The sequence below is a fragment of the Oncorhynchus mykiss genome, chromosome 15 (assembly GCF_013265735.2).
Source record: "Oncorhynchus mykiss isolate Arlee chromosome 15, USDA_OmykA_1.1, whole genome shotgun sequence".
Classification (NCBI taxonomy): Eukaryota; Metazoa; Chordata; class Actinopteri; order Salmoniformes; family Salmonidae; genus Oncorhynchus; species Oncorhynchus mykiss.
The window spans coordinates 22,395,113-22,413,561 of NC_048579.1; the positions used below are offsets into that span (position 1 = coordinate 22,395,113).

The window sequence follows — 18,449 nt, forward strand, 5'->3', positions numbered from 1 at the left end:
ACAACTCTCGTACGGACTCGGGAGAGGCGAAGGTCGAGAGCCGTGTGTCCTCCGACACGACCCAACCAAGCCGCACTGCTTCTTGAAACAATGCCCGCTTAACCCGGAAGCCAGCCACACCAATGTGTCTGAGGAAACACCGTACACCTGGCAACCGTGTCACTGTGCATGCGCCCGGCCCGCCACAGGAGTCGCTAGAGACCACTGCACCACTTGGAGTCGCTAGAGACCACTGCACCACTTGGAGTCGCTAGAGACCACTGCACCACTTGGAGTCGCTAGAGACCACTGCACCACTTGGAGTCGCTAGAGACCACTGCACCACTTGGAGTCGCTAGAGACCACTGCACCACTAGGGAGGCCTCAAAATCATACGTTTTTAATAGAAAAACAACAACATTTTAGGTTCTAAGTTTACAACTATGTTTAAACCACATCAGGAGAACCTTTAACGGGTTACTCTTTAATGCAAGTGCGCACCAGGAAGAGACCGCTGTTTGGTTAAGCGGTGTTCCTGTAGTGCTCATGTGATTGCAGAGTTTGCTAAATAAATGTCCACTGGATTGCTGCAAATAATCATGTTATCATTTGGCTAGGTAGGCATAGGATACTTTGTAGTTACTATTTAATTGAGAAGGCTTTTGGGAAAGCCTTTCCATCTTTACGAGAAGAAGGTTGTCATTAGCATCATACCGCTAACGGCTACACAAAGTGTCAAATCAAATCAAATTTGTCACATACACATGGTTAGCAGATGTTAATGCGAGTGTATGCTTGTATTAACATCTTGTATTAACTTATTATTATTATTACTATTATGTATTAGCTTGTATTAACATCTGCTAACCATGTGTATGTGACTAAATAAATGCACACAGACAGCTGCATTCTTGCGCCGTTTCAAAAAAACTGCATACAAATACGCATTTTGTTCCTGTCTTATGATTCACTTGGGCAAATGAATGCATTTTATATTACGTTGAAAATATCTAGTTGATTTCATATTAAGTTCACTACATTTTTGAATAGTCTTCAATTCCATTTTAATGTTTTGGATTCCGTGATTCTGTCCTCATTCTCTGCAACGGGGATTCTATAAGGCCCTGATACTGTTCCGTGTGTGTCTAGCTATTGTACTGTGTCTGTGTGTGTGTTATTGCACAGAGTGGGCGCTGCTATTTAGAATGTCAGGTAAATGGCAGCGGAAGCTCCCAGTGCTGTACACTAACAGGAGTGACTGTTAGCGTGGAGAATCAGTAGGGACTGACTTGGTTCTGCTTGGCCGGGTTAGTACAGTAGTGACTGTTAGCGTGGTGGATCAGTGGGGACTGACTTGGTTCTGCTTGGCCGGGTTAGTACAGTAGTGACTGTGAGCGTGGTGGATCAGTAGGGACTGACTTGGTTCTGCTTGGCCGGGTTAGTACAGTAGTGACTGTGAGCGTGGTGGATCAGTAGGGACTGACTTGGTTCTGCTTGGCCGGGTTAGTACAGTAGTGACTGTGAGCGTGGTGGATCAGTGGGGACTGACTTGGTTCTGCTTGGCCGGGTTAGTACAGTAGTGACTGTTAGCGTGGTGGATCAGTGGGGACTGACTTGGTTCTGCTTGGCCGGGTTAGTACAGTAGTGACTGTGAGCGTGGTGGATCAGTGGGGACTGACTTGGTTCTGCTTGGCCGGGTTAGTACAGTAGTGACTGTGAGCGTGGTGGATCAGTAGGGACTGACTTGGTTCTGCTTGGCCGGGTTAGTACAGTAGTGACTGTGAGCGTGGTGGATCAGTAGGGACTGACTTGGTTCTGCTTGGCCGAGTTAGTACAGTAGTGACTGTGAGCATGGTGGATCAGTGGGGACTGACTTGGTTCTGCTTGGCCGAGTTAGTACAGTAGTGACTGTTAGCGTGGTGGATCAGTGGGGACTGACTTGGTTCTGCTTGGCCGGGTTAGTACAGTAGTGACTGTGAGCGTGGTGGATCAGTGGGGACTGACTTGGTTCTGCTTGGCCGGGTTAGTACAGTAGTGACTGTGAGCGTGGTGGATCAGTGGGGACTGACTTGGTTCTGCTTGGCCGGGTTTGTACTGAGTACATTGTAGCTGCAGGTACCTGCACGCCTTCCACCCACCCACCCCTTCTCTCAGTATTCAGCAGGGTGTGTGGTGAGCGTACTGTGTGTCTGTGTTTGTGTAGGATTTATCTCCCACCGTATAGTATCTCCGTCCATAAAGAGGTACTGTACTGTCAGCCCTCAGAGAGAGGGAGAGCAGAGAAAACGTCAAACAACCGCCAAGACAAATTACAGATATAAAACCGCCACATGCCCCCCCAACATTACCCATTTTCTCCAACAATGATAACAATAGTCAGTTACCTAGGTGACAGAAGTTCTGAACATTTTTCATTAGCAATTCTAATTAAGGAAGAATGACTTTGAAGTGTACGTGAGATGAAAGGAGAAAGGTATAAAACGCAGGCAGGAGTCTCGCTGTGTGCTGATCGAGCCATTAAATGGGGCCTTCATTTTTTAGCTCTGATTTGTGACCTACATTGCGTATCGTGTCTAATGAGAGTCAACGTGTAAAAAACAGGACCCTTATAGTAAAGCTTTGGAGAACACAGGAGTTCAAGTTGAAAGAAGACCATGCGTTTTCAGTGTATACCCTAAAAACAGCCAACAGACATAACGACCCCTTGAAGGTATGTTGCTCAGCAGCAGCAATGTCACCGTGAACAATGTAAATGAAGCTGATTTGTGGGCTCGCTTGAACAGAACTGTTTCAAATTCAAACGCAATCTGTAACCTGCACTGATTATCTTCCTTGGTCCTTATTCTATCACTATTCCCTCATTTTGTCCTTACTTCAAAACAACCCAGCCTCAAACGGTTGGGCATCCACTTTGTGTAGCAGTGTTTTCACCCAGTAACTGAACCGGTAACTGAACCGGTAACTGAACCGGTAACTTGACCGGTAACTGAACAGGTAACTGAACCAGTAGCTGAACCAGTAACTTGACCGGTAACTGAACAGGTAACTGAACCGGTAACTGAACTGGTAACTGAACCGGTAACTTGACCGGTAGCTGAACCGGTAACTTGACCGGCAACTGAACTGGTAACTGGACCGGTAACTGAACCGGTAACTTGACCGGTAACTTGACCGGTAACTTGACCGGTAACTGAACCGGTGGCTGAACCGGTAACTTGACCGGTAACTGAACCGGTAACTGAACCGGTAACTTGACCGGTAGCTGAACCTGTAACTGGACCGGTAACTTGACCGGTAACTGAACCGGTAACTGAACCAGTAGCTGAATCAGTAACTTGACAAGTAACTTGACCGGTAACTGAACCGGTAGCTGAACCGGTAGCTGAACCGGTAACTTGACCGGTAACTTGACCGATAACTGAACCGGTAACTGAACTGGTAACTTGACCGGTAATTGAACCGGTAACTGAACCAGTAACTTGACCAGTAACTTGACCAGTAACTGAACCAGTAGCTGAACCGGTAACTTGACCGGTAACTTGACCGGTAACTTGACCGGTAACTGAACCGGTAGCTGAACCAGTAACTGAACTAATAACTGAATCAGTAGCAGACCCACTAACTGAACCAGTAACTGACCCAGTAACTGAACCAGTAAATTAACCAGTAACTTAACCAGTAGCTGAACTAATAACTGAACCAGTAACTGAACCAGTAGCTGAACTAATAACTCAACCAGTAGCTGGACCACCATTTCAGTCAAAGCCAAATCAAAAACAGACATAGAAACAAAGAACATAGATGACAAAACAACATGGCAGCAGCAAAGCAGCTTATGACCAAAAACAAAAGCCTGGTGCCATATGGCAGCCAGGAACCTAAACCCAATGCCAAAGCGCTACCATGAGTTTGACCGCATTGTTTGTGTGACCTAACCACCCCATGCTGACCCCTCTCCTCTGAGGCCACCGTCACCTTTGACCTGTCCGGCAGGCCTGATGTGATGTATGTGTGTGGGGAAGACACACACACAAGGGTCATCACAACAGACACAAAGACTGTTGTGAAATTGGGGGTAAAACGCACAACAGCGGGGGTATGTGTTTCCCATTGCCTCCTTTCTCGACCCACGGTGCACTGCCCTTTTAAAGGGCAAAACAATGATAATCACAATCATGGGTGATGGTTCGGTTGGCCATTCACTCGATTCACGGCAGTGGGGGGTTGGGGGGAAGATTATTACAGCGACACTGACAGTGCTCATGCACCTGAATGTGGGGGAAGAAACAACAGGGCTCCCTGTGCAAGACACTAATGGGCAGCCAGGCCTGTCACAGCGTAGGCTATGGACTCGATAACAGACCTATCCTGTGCTCTCTCTATCAATAGACTATGGTGAGGTGAGGAGGAGGCCTTGTTTCTTAAAATAAGGTTCTGTGTATAGTAAGCTATAATTATTGTGGTGGGCTGCGATGCTGTGCAGTTGTTGTACAGTGTAATCATCACAAGGCAAGAATGTAGAGTAGTCATGCAAAAATAGAAATGGCACCTTTTGAATGGAGAGGTTAAGAGTGTTGTTTTCATTTGTTATTCTGGGTATGTTTTTATCACGTTTGCTAAGGTTGACCTGGTCTCAGGATCTGAACAGGGTAAATACACATTTACCAGGTGTATCAGTTAGCAAGTGACTATGAAGAGCATCTCACCTCCTACTGTCCTATCGCTAGGCCCGGCCACCGGCGACTCCCCATTCTCCCCTCTCGTCCCCTCCTCCGTCTCCTGCCTCCATTCTGCTGTCGTCCCATCGCCGCCAGGCTCCCTGGTGTCGGGGCTCTGGATGGAGTCAGGCACCGACTCAAAGGCGCTGTTCTCCTCCTCTTCCTCCTCTTCGTCCTGCGAGGAGAAGACGGTGCTCTCTGAGAGGCGTGTGCTGTCCACCGACGACAGCCGTGTGTGGCTGCAGGGGCGGTTGCGCCCCTCGTAGCCAGAGTTGCTGTAGCAGGAAGTGCTGTAACAACTGGTGCTATAACAAGACGTGCTGTAGCAGGAGTTGTCGCACAACTCACACTCGCTCCCCCTCACTCCCCGACCGCTTCCGCCCCCTTCCGCCTCTTCGTTCTCCAGGCGTGGGTGCAGCGTCCTCCCTCCCCTCTCCCCTCCATCCAGGAGCTGGTTGAGTTCTGACAGGCGCTCGATGGACAGACTGCGGGGGAGGGTCCTACTACGACAGCAGGGGGCTGTGCACTCACGCACCTGGGAGGGGGACGCCAGGGATTGGGACGCGTCTCCTTCCTCCTCCTCCTCCTCCCCTTCCCCTTCCTCCCCGTCCTTGGAGGTGGGTTTGATGGTCGGCTCCTCGGTAGAAGACCCTCCCTCCTCCTCCCCCTCTTCCTCCTCCCCGCTGCCCTGCCGTTGGTGTGCTGAAGGCAGGCTGTGGAGGAGGTGGTGGATGCGGATGTAGTGGGTGCGTGGTGTCTCGGGGTCGCCACACGATGAGGCGATCACTGTCTCCAGCTCCGAGACGGGCAGCGAGCAGGGCCTGTTCTTGCGCCGCAGGGCGCTCCGCATTGGAGGGGAGGCGCGGGCTGGGCAGCAACAGTCAACCCTCCTCGGTTTGGCTTCCACCACCACCTGCTGTCCCTCCTCCTCCACTACCTCCACTACCTCCTCAGCCGGCACAGGCCCCGTGGCTCCTTCCAACGGCTCCTCCATAGCAGTGGTAGGTTCCTCACTGTCCAACTCCATCTCCATACCCTCAGGTTTAGGCTGCACCTGGGCCTCCCCCTCCTCAGACAGGGCTTGAGCCTCCTGGGCTCCAGTCTCCTCCTCCTCTCTCTCCTCCACCAATTGTTCAGCTGAAACCTGCTCTTCTATCCCAGTCTGTGGCTCTGAAGAAGATACCTGCACCTCCCTAACTGTACTCTCCTCCATCTCAACCAGGGTGACCTGCTCCTCCACACCCTCCTCCTCCATGACATCGTCCCCAGGATGGGCCTCCTCTGTGAGGGAGACGTAAGCGAGAGTGGTGGAGGGCTCCGGGTCCTCCAAGTCTGGGGCTCCATCCAGGGGGAGTTCGGGTGTGTCGGGCCCCATGCTCAATGTGTCTTCGACAGGGATCTCTGCTGGGGCGACTGGGTCTACCTGGTTTACCTCCAACTGCTCAGGGTCAGGGACCACAGGGCACTCCATGACGAGGGAGATGTCCTCGTCATCTGAAATTAGAGAGAACAGTAAGTCACCTTACTGTCTTAGAATGGTGACTTGGGCACCCAATAAAATAAATAGCTGACAAAGAGAAATTGCACTGCGCATTTCCTTTATGTGTAATTGTTGAATAGTGGCATTGGCATAGTACAGGGATTGTTAACACAAATGTGTTGGACTTTTAATCAGGACAATAATAGTACATGGAATTAATCAACAGTAATATTGTTCACATTAATCTCCACTGTGATCAATGTTCTTGACTATATCATGTGGGACATAAAAAATGACTGGGTCTTATCGTGGTTATTTCAATTTGATCATTGAGTCAAAACGGACATAAATGTGATCTCAGTCCTGATGTAAAAGAAGGTAAGGGTTCAAAGAAGGAAGTACTTGTGACCTGGGTGAATTGAGGACATCATCTCAAATCTGAACTGCAACTGTCCACTAACATGATCCGTCGGCAGCCTGCGGCCAAGAGAGTAGCTCACCACACGGTCCCTATGAGTGAGTGAGTGACAGAGTGAGAGTGAGAGAGAGAGAGCAAAAAAAGATAAAAGGGGAGATAATACAAAAGTTAGAGAAAACGCAAGCGAAGTAGAAAGAGACATTTAAAAGGACAATACCAGTCAAGATTTGTACTATTTTCTACATTGTAGAATAATAGTGAAGACCTCAAAACTATGAAATAACACATATGGAATCATGTAGTAACCATAAAAGTGTTAAACAAATTCTTCTTGATGACAGCTTTGCACACTCTTGGCATTCTCTCAACCAGCTTCATGGGGTAGTCACCTGGAAGGCATTTCAATGAACAGGTGTGCCTTGTTAAAAGTTATTAATTTGTGGAATTTATTTCCTTGTTTCAATGTGTTTGAGCCAATGTGTTTGAGCCAATCAGTTGTGTACAAGGTAGGGGTGGTATACAGAAGATAGCTCTATTTGGTAAAAGACCAAGTCCATATTATAGCAAGAACAGCTTAAATAAACAAAGAGAAACGACAGTCCATCATTACTTTAAGCCATGAAGGTCAGTCAATACGAAACATTTCAAGAACTTTGACAGTTTCTTCAAGTGCTGTCGCAAAAACCATCAAGTGCTATGATGAAACTGGCTCTCATGAGGACTACCACAGAAAAGGAAGACCCAGAGTTACTTCTGCTGCAGAGTATAAGTTCATTAGAGTTAACTGTACCTCAGATTGCAGCCCAAATAAATGCTTCACAGAGTTCAAGTAACAGACATATCTCAACATCAACTGTTCAGTGGAGACTGGGTGAATCAGGCCTTCATGGTCGAATTGTTGCAAAAGAACCAAACTACTAAAGGACACCAATAATAAGAAGAAACTTGCTTGGGCCAAGAAACACGAGCAATGGACATTAGACTGGTGGAAATCTGTCCTTTGGTCTGATGAGTCTAAATTTGAGATTTTTGGTTCTAACCGCTGTGTCTTTGTGAGACACAGTGTAGGTGAACAGATGATCTCCGCATGTGTGATTCCCACTGTGAAGAATGGAGGAGGAGGTGTGATGGTGTGGGGGGGCTTTGCTGGTGACACTGTCAGTGATTTATATAGAATTCAAGGCACACATTACCAGCATGGCTACCAAAGCATTCTGCAACGTTACGCCATCCCATCTGGTTTGTGCTTAGTGGGACTATCATTTTTTTTCGACAGGACAGTGATCCAAAACATACCTCCAGGCTGTGTAAGGGCTATTTGACCAAGAAGGAGAGTGATGAATAGCTGTGTCAGATGACCTGGCCTCCACAATCTTCCGACCTCAACCCAATTGAGATGGTTTGGGATGAGTCGGACCTCAGAGTGAAGGAAAAACAGCCAACAAGTGCTCAGCATATGTGGGAACTCCTTCAAGACTGTTGGAAAAGCATTCCTCATGAATCTGGTTGAGAGAATGTCAAGAGCGTGCAAAGCTGTCATCAAGGCAAAGGGTGGCTACTTTGAGGAATCAGAAATATTAAATATATTTTGATTTGTTTAACACTTTTTTTGGTTACTCCATGATTCCATACATTTTCTTTTTATTTTTTTACTCTTGAATGAGTAGGTGTGTCCAAAATTTTGACTGGTACTAATACAGTATATAACATTCCATACAACCAACATGCAAACTGACATAAGGCTGTCCACACAGGGGACATGGATCCCTAGCAGGGTCTGATCGCTAAGGGCCCAGTAGGCCTGAGTGTGTGGAAGTGGCTGTGGTCAGGTCAGGTGACCTACCCGATGGCGTGTTTCTCCAGTAACCTCTGCACCGGCATGGACAGCTTGCCCAGGAAACGTTTGATGATGGGCCGGCTCTTAGCAAACTTGTCCTTCACCTCGATCTCCAGCACGTCCGTAGGCAGAGACACAAAGCTGAAGCGCTGCAGACAGAAATAGTGAGAGGAGAGGAGAGGAGAGGAGAGGAGAGGAGAGGAGAGGAGAGGAGAGGAGAGGAGAGGAGAGGAGAGGAGAAAGGTATATTATGTTAGTGCCCATGGGTTTACTGATAACATCACTTGATTGGTTACACTCTATTATACATTAATGCCATTTACTGGGTATTTATTCCAAGGAATTATATGGTAAATCAGGTACTGACATCATAACGACATGATAACTATGTGTGTTTCTGTCACGCCTGCTCCCGCACTTCCCCCCTGGTGCTCGAGGGCGCCAGGTGGTGGTGACGTCGGGTCCGTGGCCCGACACCGATGGAACCGGGGTTGCCTAAGCTGGCTCGTCGGGCTGTCATGCCCTAGCTGGCTCGAGGTTTCTTGCCCCGGTTGGCTCAGAAGGCGCCCATCCCACTTCAGGCCTCAGCCGGATCGTCAAGTTTTTACGCCCAGCCAACTCCTCAGGTTGCTATGCCTCCGCCAGCTCGCCAGGCGCTCACTGTTCGTCGGGGTTTCATGCCCAGCCGGCTTGTTCAGCGCCGTGCCTCAGCCCGCCCGTAGGGCTCGCCCACGTGGAACGCCGGGTGGTGCCCCTAGAGGGGGGGGGGGGGGGGGGGGGGGGGGGTACTGTCACGCCTGCTCCCGCACTTCCCCCCTGGCACTCGAGGGCACCAGGCTCCCCAGCATTGCGCACTCCTGCCATCATCATTACGCACACCCTATATCTTTCTGGTTCCCAGCGCTGTTCCCTGCTTCTGCAATGATTGCCATATGTCCTTATATACCCATGTGCTGACGCTGGTCCTGTCTGGTTTCATGTCTGTTCCCAATTAAATGTTTGACTCCCCGTACCTGCTTCTCAACCCTGGCGGCGGTGCTTACAGGTCTCTTTATGATTCATTTATACACACAACTCTATGTACCATTAATATCATTCAGACTTGTTTTTCATGACCATTCATGGTGTTATTAATAGATCTATTAGGAATAGCAGGAGACAGTGCATCTTTGTTAGGCATGGCTTCTCATTGATGAAACCTTCAAAAACACATTAGCTTTTAATTATTCTCTTGATGACAGCTATTTTACGCTGAAATAAAGAGCCTTTATCAAGGTCAAAATGGCAGCATTGCCTTCTCCGATTTAGCGAAAATCTCTATAGTTACTTAATTACACTGTTCCCTGATTACTAGACCTATTATGACCATACTCTAAATATATATATATCGATTTTAATATTAAAGGACAATGGAACGTATAGAAATCTTCTTATGGAGTTTAGAGCTTGGATTAAGTAATCAATGTATGATAACATTGGATCTTGAAGGATAAGATCTTGAAATGTGCATTCCCTCTCTCTTTCCCTTACTGCCTTTATCTCTTTCTCTCCTTCCTTCACTCCCTTTTTCTATATTCCCCTCCTCCCTTCCTCTCCCAAACTCTCTCTCTCCCCCTCCTTCCCTCAATCCATTTCTATATCTCCTTCCTTGCCTTTCTCTCCTTCCCTCACGCTCTTTTTTCTTTGACTCTCTCTGTCGCTCAGTTCCTCTCCATGTCTGGGCTGTCTCTGCTGCTGTCCCTGGTGCTGAATGAACCAAGGCCAGCGGCAGCAGAAACTGAGCGCTGTCCAAGGTGCTTAAACGCCCTCTCCCTCAGCCAAGAATCAGAGAGAGAGAGTGCCTTGAACTCCATCCAAACGCTAGAGAGACCGGAGGAGCATCCTGCCCAGTGAACAAGCCAGATAAAAGGCACCAGCTCTGCAGCTGCAGTAACTAACTGGCGTTTCATTGTACAGCTTTGGTGGATTTTAAATGTACATAGGAGATGTAATGTGTGTGTGCAGTGTCCCAGAGCAAGGGTAACCATTGGGTATACTATAACAGGGTTTGTGATGTGTAGTCCTCTGTGAAAGTGGATTTGCTGTGGTGCGTTCAATTAGTTACAGGTCAGTAGAAGAAAAAATGGCCTTTGCGTGGAGGACGGTTGGATGGGAGCACCTTGCCTGACCGGTTCATGGTTCCAGGGCACTGTTCCACAACTAGCCTGCTATCAAATTTCAGCTGCAGCGCCAAAGTGGAATACGCTGCTTTGGTAGGTCTGCTTTCTGCCTAGCTTGAGTTGCCACTCGCACTAAAAACAACAACGAAGCCACTGATTCCTCCATGCACTGGCCTAGTTAATGTCCCTCATCCCCCCCCTCTGCACCACCCCTTAAAATCCAATCTGTAGCAGCTGAATGTAATTTGCACCCAGCAGTGTCTCTCTCTTTCCCTCCGCCCCACGGCTTTGTCATCCTCAGCGCTCCGTTTTAATTGAATTGAAAAGTACAGCTCTTTCCTGTGTCGGAGAAGATAGAGACAGAAAGAAACATACACATAGTTCTACAAGCACACTATGCACTGAGCAAGAAGAGGCTTCATAGCCCATGTGAGAATGTTTTAGCCTGAGACTCCTTTCTCTGTGTGTTTGACCAATAACCACTACACAAACAAACAAGATAGCTGTAGGCCCACCAAAATAGATGCTGGGAGTATTACAGGAAAAACGAAGACAGACAAATTAAGGAAGGAATAGGATAGAAGCAAAACTCAACCCATGTTTGCCACAGTGTACTATCTATTTTTGTTTCCCCAATGATGGTAAATAAATCAATAAGAGAGCTATAGATTTAAATGACAGTAAAGTAGAGCGAATTGTGTGTCGTGACTCATGACGATGCCTGCATACATGCAAATTCATTTCCCATCCAGCTCTGCATTCCTCTGGCCTGCAGCCATCTGGGAGACTACTGCAGTGACTAAGCTAAGCACAGCACCTACTGTACAGTACAGTAAAGATGGTTGGCTGGCTATGTAATAGCCTCAGGCGCAAACAGTTCTGTAGTATTATCGAGCCATACTGCTGATCCAGAGATGCTAAGCTAAGCTAACCTACCAGAAAACAAAAACATCCCTCTGTAGAGTAAGGTTCACAACATTGTTTGTTGTCACTTAAAGCCCGGCCAGGGTGGTTAACCATTAAGATGGATCCCCTCAAGTAAACCTCCCTTCCTAATTTACAAGGTGCTGTGGAGGAACTGAGGAGTAACGAAAACATGCTCCGTGCTAGCTATCATTAGCCTACAGCCTCGCACAAACACATAAAGGATAAACAAACCAAGCCACTTGAGAGAATACAGAAGTGTTTGCTGTGTTTGAGTGCCAGGAGCGAGGGAAATGCTTTGGTGGGATGCACAGAGTGAGTCATTCTCCCAGTTCCAAGCCGTCATATCACTTCTCGACTTTAATAAAGCAAAGTGTTAGCATACTGAGTGTTCGTGTAGCTTCCCTGATTAGCCTGATTAGCGGGAGTGGCTGTCTCCCTCAGGTTCAGAGAGGGGGAAACGGAACACACTCAGTGGTCGCAGTGATAATCGTGTTAGCCAAATAGTAGCAGCACACTCCAGAAAATTCTAGGTCAGGGGCCGTTGCACTATTCTGAATGAATCCCAAATTAAAGCCAACTCCTAGAGCCAGCAGTTACATTATACATTGTATATACAAAAGTATGTGAACACCCCTTCAAATGAGTGGATTCGTCTATTTCAGCAACACCCATTGCTGACAGGTATGTAAAATCGAGCAAACAGCCATGCAATCTTCATAGACAAACATTGACAGTAGAATGGCCTTACTGGAGAGCTCAGTGACTTTCAACGTGGCACCATCATAGGATGCCACATTTCCAACAAGTGAGTTCCTCAAATTTCTGCCCTGCTAGAGCTGCTCCAGTGCAATAGATGTTCCCGAGTGGCGCAGCGGTCTAAGGCACTGCATCTCAGTGCAGGAGCTGTCACTACAGTCCCTGGTTTGAATCCAGGCTGTATCATATACGGCCATGATTGAGAGTCCCATAGGGCAGCGCACAATTGGCCCAGCGTCGTCCGGGGTAGATCGTCATTGTAAATAACAATTTGTTCTTAACTGACTTGCCTAGTTAAATAAAGGTCAAATTTTAAAAATGTAAGTCCTGTTATTGTGAAGTGGAAATGTCTAGGAGCAACAACGACTCAGGCGCGAAGTTATAGGTCACACAAGCTCACAGAACAGGACCGCTAAGTGCTGAGGGCATAGCGTGTAAACACTCACTACTGAGTTCCAAACTGCCTCTGGAAGCAAAGTCAGCACAATAACTGTTTGTCGGGGGCTTCATGAAATGGGCTTCCATAGCTGAGCAGCAGCACACAAGCCTGAGATCACCATGCGCAATGCCAAGTGTTGGCTGGAGTGTTGTAAAGCTCACCGCCATTGGACTCTGGAGCAATGGAAATGTGTTCTCTGGTGATGCTTCACCATCTGGCAGTCCGATGGACGAATCTGAGAACGCTATCTGCCCCAATGCATAGTGCCAACTCTAAAGTTTGGTGAAGGAGGAATAATGGTCTGGGGCTGTTTTTCATGGTTCGGGCTAAGCCCCTTAGTTCCAGTGAAGAGATATATACTAACGCATTATAGATGATTCTGTGCTTCCAACTTTGTGGCAACAGTTTGGGGAAGGCCCTTTGCTATTTCAGCATGGCAATGCCACCGTGCGCAAAGCCAAGCCCATACAGAAATGTTTTTTTACGAGATTGGTGTGGAAGAAATTGACTGGCCTGCACAGAGCCCTGACCTCAACCCTATCGAACACCTAATGCTCGTGGCTCTGCAGCCATGTTCGAACATCTAGTGGAAATCCTTCCCAGAAGAATAGAGGCTGTTATAGCAGCAAAGGGAGGACCAACAACATATTAATGCCCATGATTTTGGAATGAGATGTTTGACGAGCAGGTGTCCACATACTTTTGGTAACGTAGTGTACCTTACTCATAGGAAGAAAATGGAACAGAGTTAAACATGCAATACAGATACAGGTCCAAACCAGGAAGGACAACAACAAAACAGCACATAATGGTGACATTTAGAAGTATTTCTGACCTTCTAACTTCTGTTAGCTGACAATATCACTAGACACTGACAGAACATTAGCTAAGATTCCCTTTTAAGTTCTAGTTAGGGATTTAACTAACAGTATTACGATAACATCCCAAAAACATTCAGTGAATGTTTTTGATAACCAAATCTTTATATATGTTAAAATATATATATTTTTTTACTGAAATATCCTCAGAATGTTCTCCTAACATTCACTAAAATGTTGTGCACAACGTCTTTACTAACCACCACAGATAACACAACGTAGGTGATATAGAGACATGGCATTTTAATTTATTCAATAAGACTTAATTTAATTACACAAACACAACTGTATTTTTTTTTTTACACTTAATGTTAACAATCTGGGGTTTAAACCTGCAATGATTGGTTCCCAAGCCAGGTCTTTTATCCTCTGCGTCACCATGGAAGATCTCTTAAATCATATTTTTTCAGTATATAGCCATGGCAGTATGGTCAATCAGGAGATTATTAGCCTTCTGTGCCGACAGGGGATAACTGTGGCGGGAACACCTTTTTTGAGCTATTGAAATGCTCCCATTCTCTTCATATGCTGTCTACTTCTAACACTTTGTGATTTTCCCTCTTCATCACGTGTTGAAAGTCTAAGAAGGTCAAAAAGGTGGCACGGATTTCCTGATTGACCATACCGGGCATGGCTACACACGGAGAGAAGAACATGTAAAGCCGAAACCACAGGTAACTGCGTAAAAACGAGAGAGTCGAGAGCTTCAATTCACAGACACTGTGCAGCATACACCTATTTAACTGTCACGAGTATCCATAGTAAACAATCGTGTTTGTTATGTTCACTATGTAGCCCTTGTGAATTATCGTTGTGTGTTCCTTTTGACTCACCTTTACGTGTCCTACGGGAGCCACCGTACCTGCCTCCTGTTATCTTGGCTCACAAAGAACGCGAGGAGAGTTTGCTCAGTACGTACTGAGCAACAATAGCAGAAATCATCAACCGAGTGCCTCCAAATGGATGAAACCTTTCTCCCGTCCAGCCATTAACATTCCTGTGGTGTTCGGTGAGTCAGTGTGTGGCAATACTCAGAAGGCATGAACGGCATACAGGCATCAGGGGTTTGATGATGAAATGCCTTGTGCAGAGTCAGACAGGCCTGCTTAGTCAAGCGCTAAGGTAGCTACAGCTACAGTACGTGCCCAGTCCCGCCTCAGGAGGTACCAAATATGCCAGGCGAAATAGAGTGTGACAGGGGCTAAATACTCCGGCGCGGCCAGAGTGAGAAAGATTAGCCTGGGCCAGGGAGAGGTCACGGGCTTGATTCATGACTGGGCCATCAGGACTGCATCACATTTTAAGCACTTCCCAAAAGACACAAAATGGAGGGATGGTATAGGACATTGCTATAAGAGGGTGATATAGCCACACAGATTGAAATGTACTATATGTATATCCTATATGCTGTACATGAAATATACAGCACAGCAAACCAGTTTTATGGCATCATCAATGCCTACTGTTCCACTTCACAGGGCATAACATGCAACTTTTTCTCCTTCAATATGCACAAATGACTTCCTTAACACATTCACGGAAATGAATCAATCAATTATTCACACTGTGCGTGTGTTCCCTGCCTTTAAGTGCAGTGACCGAGAGGGAGAGAGAGGAGAATGACGGATCTCACATTACAACTGCATTGTTGGTGCATTAAACCTTGGAGGAAAGGACACCCATCTCCACCACAGCTTGTGAGAGGCTACTCTTCATAGCCTCACCAGCAACAACCCATGAAAGGGAATAGACCCTTGACTCATGTCAGGTTGCCCATTTGTGTCCTAAAATCCATTAACCTTAAAAGGGAGGTCATTGGTATGTAGCAGAGTTGGGTTTTGCTCCCTTCCACAGAAACTTGTACGACACCCTTAACCCTTCAAGTCCCTATCACCATGGAGACACCATGGAGATCACATGAGCTGCTGTAAAGCATCAGTGTTACTGCACAGTCTCTGTCTGTCTGTCTGTCTGTCTGTCTGTCTGTCTGTCTGTCTGTATCTCTCTCTCTCTCTCTGTCTCTCTCTCTCTGTCTCTCTCTATCTCTCTCTCTCTGAGCGGGTGTGAGTTATGGCCACATGTATGACATGGCAGGCAGTATATTTCATTGGCGGCAGGGCTGTAAATCCTAAAGGACATTTATGGCTGTGGAGATGACCCCGACAGGAAGTGGGAGAGTGTGTAACAGTGATGACAGGATAGCTCCACTAGTCCAGGATAGTCTGCAGTGCAGAAAGACAAATTCGATATGAAATTGGTCCACAAAAGCAGGATCCAAATTAGTCTACTGGGGAAGGAGCTCCAAGGTATACAGATGACGATTCCAAATGAGTCCACTCACTGAGAATTTCATCTATGGTACAGAAGGAAGTGGGTCGTTGGTCTGCATATAGCCAGCATGGGAGCACTGTATTGATGTTATAGTTACAGTCTGTGGGGAGATAGCAGATGTCACTGACATGGCCCCCATGGAACCAATTCACTGAAGGGAATCAAAAAGGGATGGGGATATCTTTCCCATTCCTCTTGCACTGACCAGGGTTCCCGTATTTCCATCAGAGTTCATTTCTTCGCCTCTGCTCTCCGCCTCTTGAACACTCATTTGCTCCATCTCTCGCTCTCTCCCCCATCTCTCTCTCCCCATCCCTCTCTCCCCCATCTCTCTCTCCCCATCTCTCTCTCCCCATCTCTCTCTCCATCTTTCTCCCCCCCATCTCTCTCTCCCCATCTCTCTCTCCCCATCTCTCTCTCCATCTTTCTCCCCCCATCTCTCTCTCCCCATCTCTCTCCCCATCTCTCTCTCCCCCATCTCTCTCTCCCCATCTCTCTCTCCCCATCTCTCTCTCCCCCATCTCTCTCTCCCCATCTATCTCTCCATCTTTCTCCACCCATCTCTCTCTCCCCATCTTGCTCTCCCCATCTCTCTCTCCCCCATCTCTCTCTCCCCCATCTCTCTCTCCCTATCTCTCTCTCCCCATCCCTCTCTCTCCATCTCTCTCTCCCCCATCTCTCTCTCCCCATCTCTCTCCCCCATCTCTCTCTCCCCATCTCTCTCTCCCCATCTCTCTCTCCATCTTTCTCCCCCCATCTCTCTCTCCCCATCTCTCTCTCTCCATCTCTCTCTCCACATCTCTCTCTCCCCCATCTCTCTCCCCATCTCTCTCTCCATCTTTCTCCCCCCATCTCTCTCTCCCCATCTCTCTCTCCCCATCTCTCTCCCCCATCTCTCTCTCCCCATCTCTCTCTCCATCTTTCTCCCCCATCTCTCTCTCCCCATCTCTCTCTCCCCATCTCTCTCCCCCATCTCTCTCTCCCCATCTCTCTCTACATCTTTCTCCCCCCATCTCTCTCTCCCCATCTCTCTCTCCCCCATCTCTCTCCCCATCTCTCTCTCCTCCATCTCTCTCTCCCCATCTCTCTCTCCCCATCTCTCTCTCTCCATCTTTCTCCCCCATCTCTCTCTCCCCATCTCTCTCTCCCCATCTCTCTCTCCATATCTCTCTCCCCCATGTGTCTCTCCCCCATATCTCTCTCCCCCATCTCTCTCTCCCATCTCTCTCTCCATCTCTCACTCCCCATCTCTCTCTCCCCCATATCTCTCTCCCCGATTTCTCTCTCCCCAATTTCTCTCTCCCCCATCTCTCTCCCCAATCCCTCTCTCCCATCTTTCTCTCCCCATCTCTCCCTCTCCAGTCTCTCTCTCCCTCTGCGCCACCATAGATCTGTCTAACAGGGTGACGTTACATAGAGTCATATCAGGGTGCCACTCACGTTATCAATCCCTCATATCACATTCATGTGCAACAGTGACTTGATGGGACAGACACAGAATGCTAACACCATCTGTTCTGAGAGAGTCTAAAGACCCTTTCAAAACCAGTTGCAGTTGACACCAACCAAAAGGTTGCTGGTTGGAATCCCAGAGCTGATTAGGTGACAAATCTGTCTGTGCCCTTGAGCAAGGCACTTAACCCCAATTGCTCTGTATAAGAGCGTCTGCTAAATGACAACAACAAAAAATACTGCAGGGCCCTGAGTGTCACCCATTCGTTCTTTGTGGTACACCCATATTTCAAATCGGGTGGAGTTGGAGAATGTGGGTCGCCACCAAATGAACACCCCCGCATTTGTAATGAAGTCCAGACCAACTTAGCCAGTGGGATAAGGTGTGAATGCAATACATGTAGAAAATTAATGAAAGGGGTTGTCCTCCATAACATGAAGACGACAAGATATTACATACCAGGTCAGATTCTTTTTCATTGCAGTTCTATTTTGAAATAAATTATTTACTGAAAATTTAAAGGCATACAGTGCTTCTTCACACCGTCAAAGTCACCCAGTAAGTTCCACAGATGCTGTGTGTTCCAGCTATGTGGGGTTTGGCTCGGTGCCATGGTCCTCCCTTGCCTCAGTGCTGGGGGATACACGGGCGAACCCACAAGGACACTGTGACGTAGATACAGGAAGTCCGTTCACTCTGTCACACAAGAACCGCACAGTAGGTAGTGAGGAGACAGAGAGGAACTCCTTAGCGCTCATGCGCACGCGTGTATGTGTACACACACGCACTTACACACATACACACCTACGCTGGCACACACATTCTCTTTAGGCTCTTCTGTGAGCCGGCAAAAATCCAGCCAGTGTAACTGTGACATAAAAGGTAACTTTGACAAATACACAATATTATAATCGATCCACCAATAAATTAGGCAATCAATGAATATCTAATGGCTTGTTTTCTGGAGTTGGCTCATTGATCACAAATTGCTAGAGTGTAAGCCTGAGACTTCTCTTGTACAGACTACAGACTTAACAAAGTGTTACGACAAAATGGAGGGAGCAGAGCGGTATG

The 18,449-nt window shown here is 47.4% G+C and overlaps 1 protein-coding gene across 2 annotated transcripts in view; it reads right to left on the reverse strand.

Annotated features, from left to right (window-relative positions):
• LOC110489790 (E3 ubiquitin-protein ligase HECW1) overlaps window positions 1-18,449 on the reverse strand; it is a 79,165-nt gene that overhangs the window by 27,582 nt on the left and 33,134 nt on the right. For both annotated transcript variants that reach the window (XM_021562699.2, XM_021562698.2), the window contains exons 8-10: window positions 8,439-8,581; window positions 6,587-6,687; window positions 4,686-6,191 (exon numbers count right to left, since the gene is read on the reverse strand). In XM_021562699.2, the coding sequence (XP_021418374.2) occupies window positions 4,686-6,191; window positions 6,587-6,687; window positions 8,439-8,581 (1,750 nt within the window). The remainder of the gene's footprint in view (window positions 1-4,685; window positions 6,192-6,586; window positions 6,688-8,438; window positions 8,582-18,449) is intronic.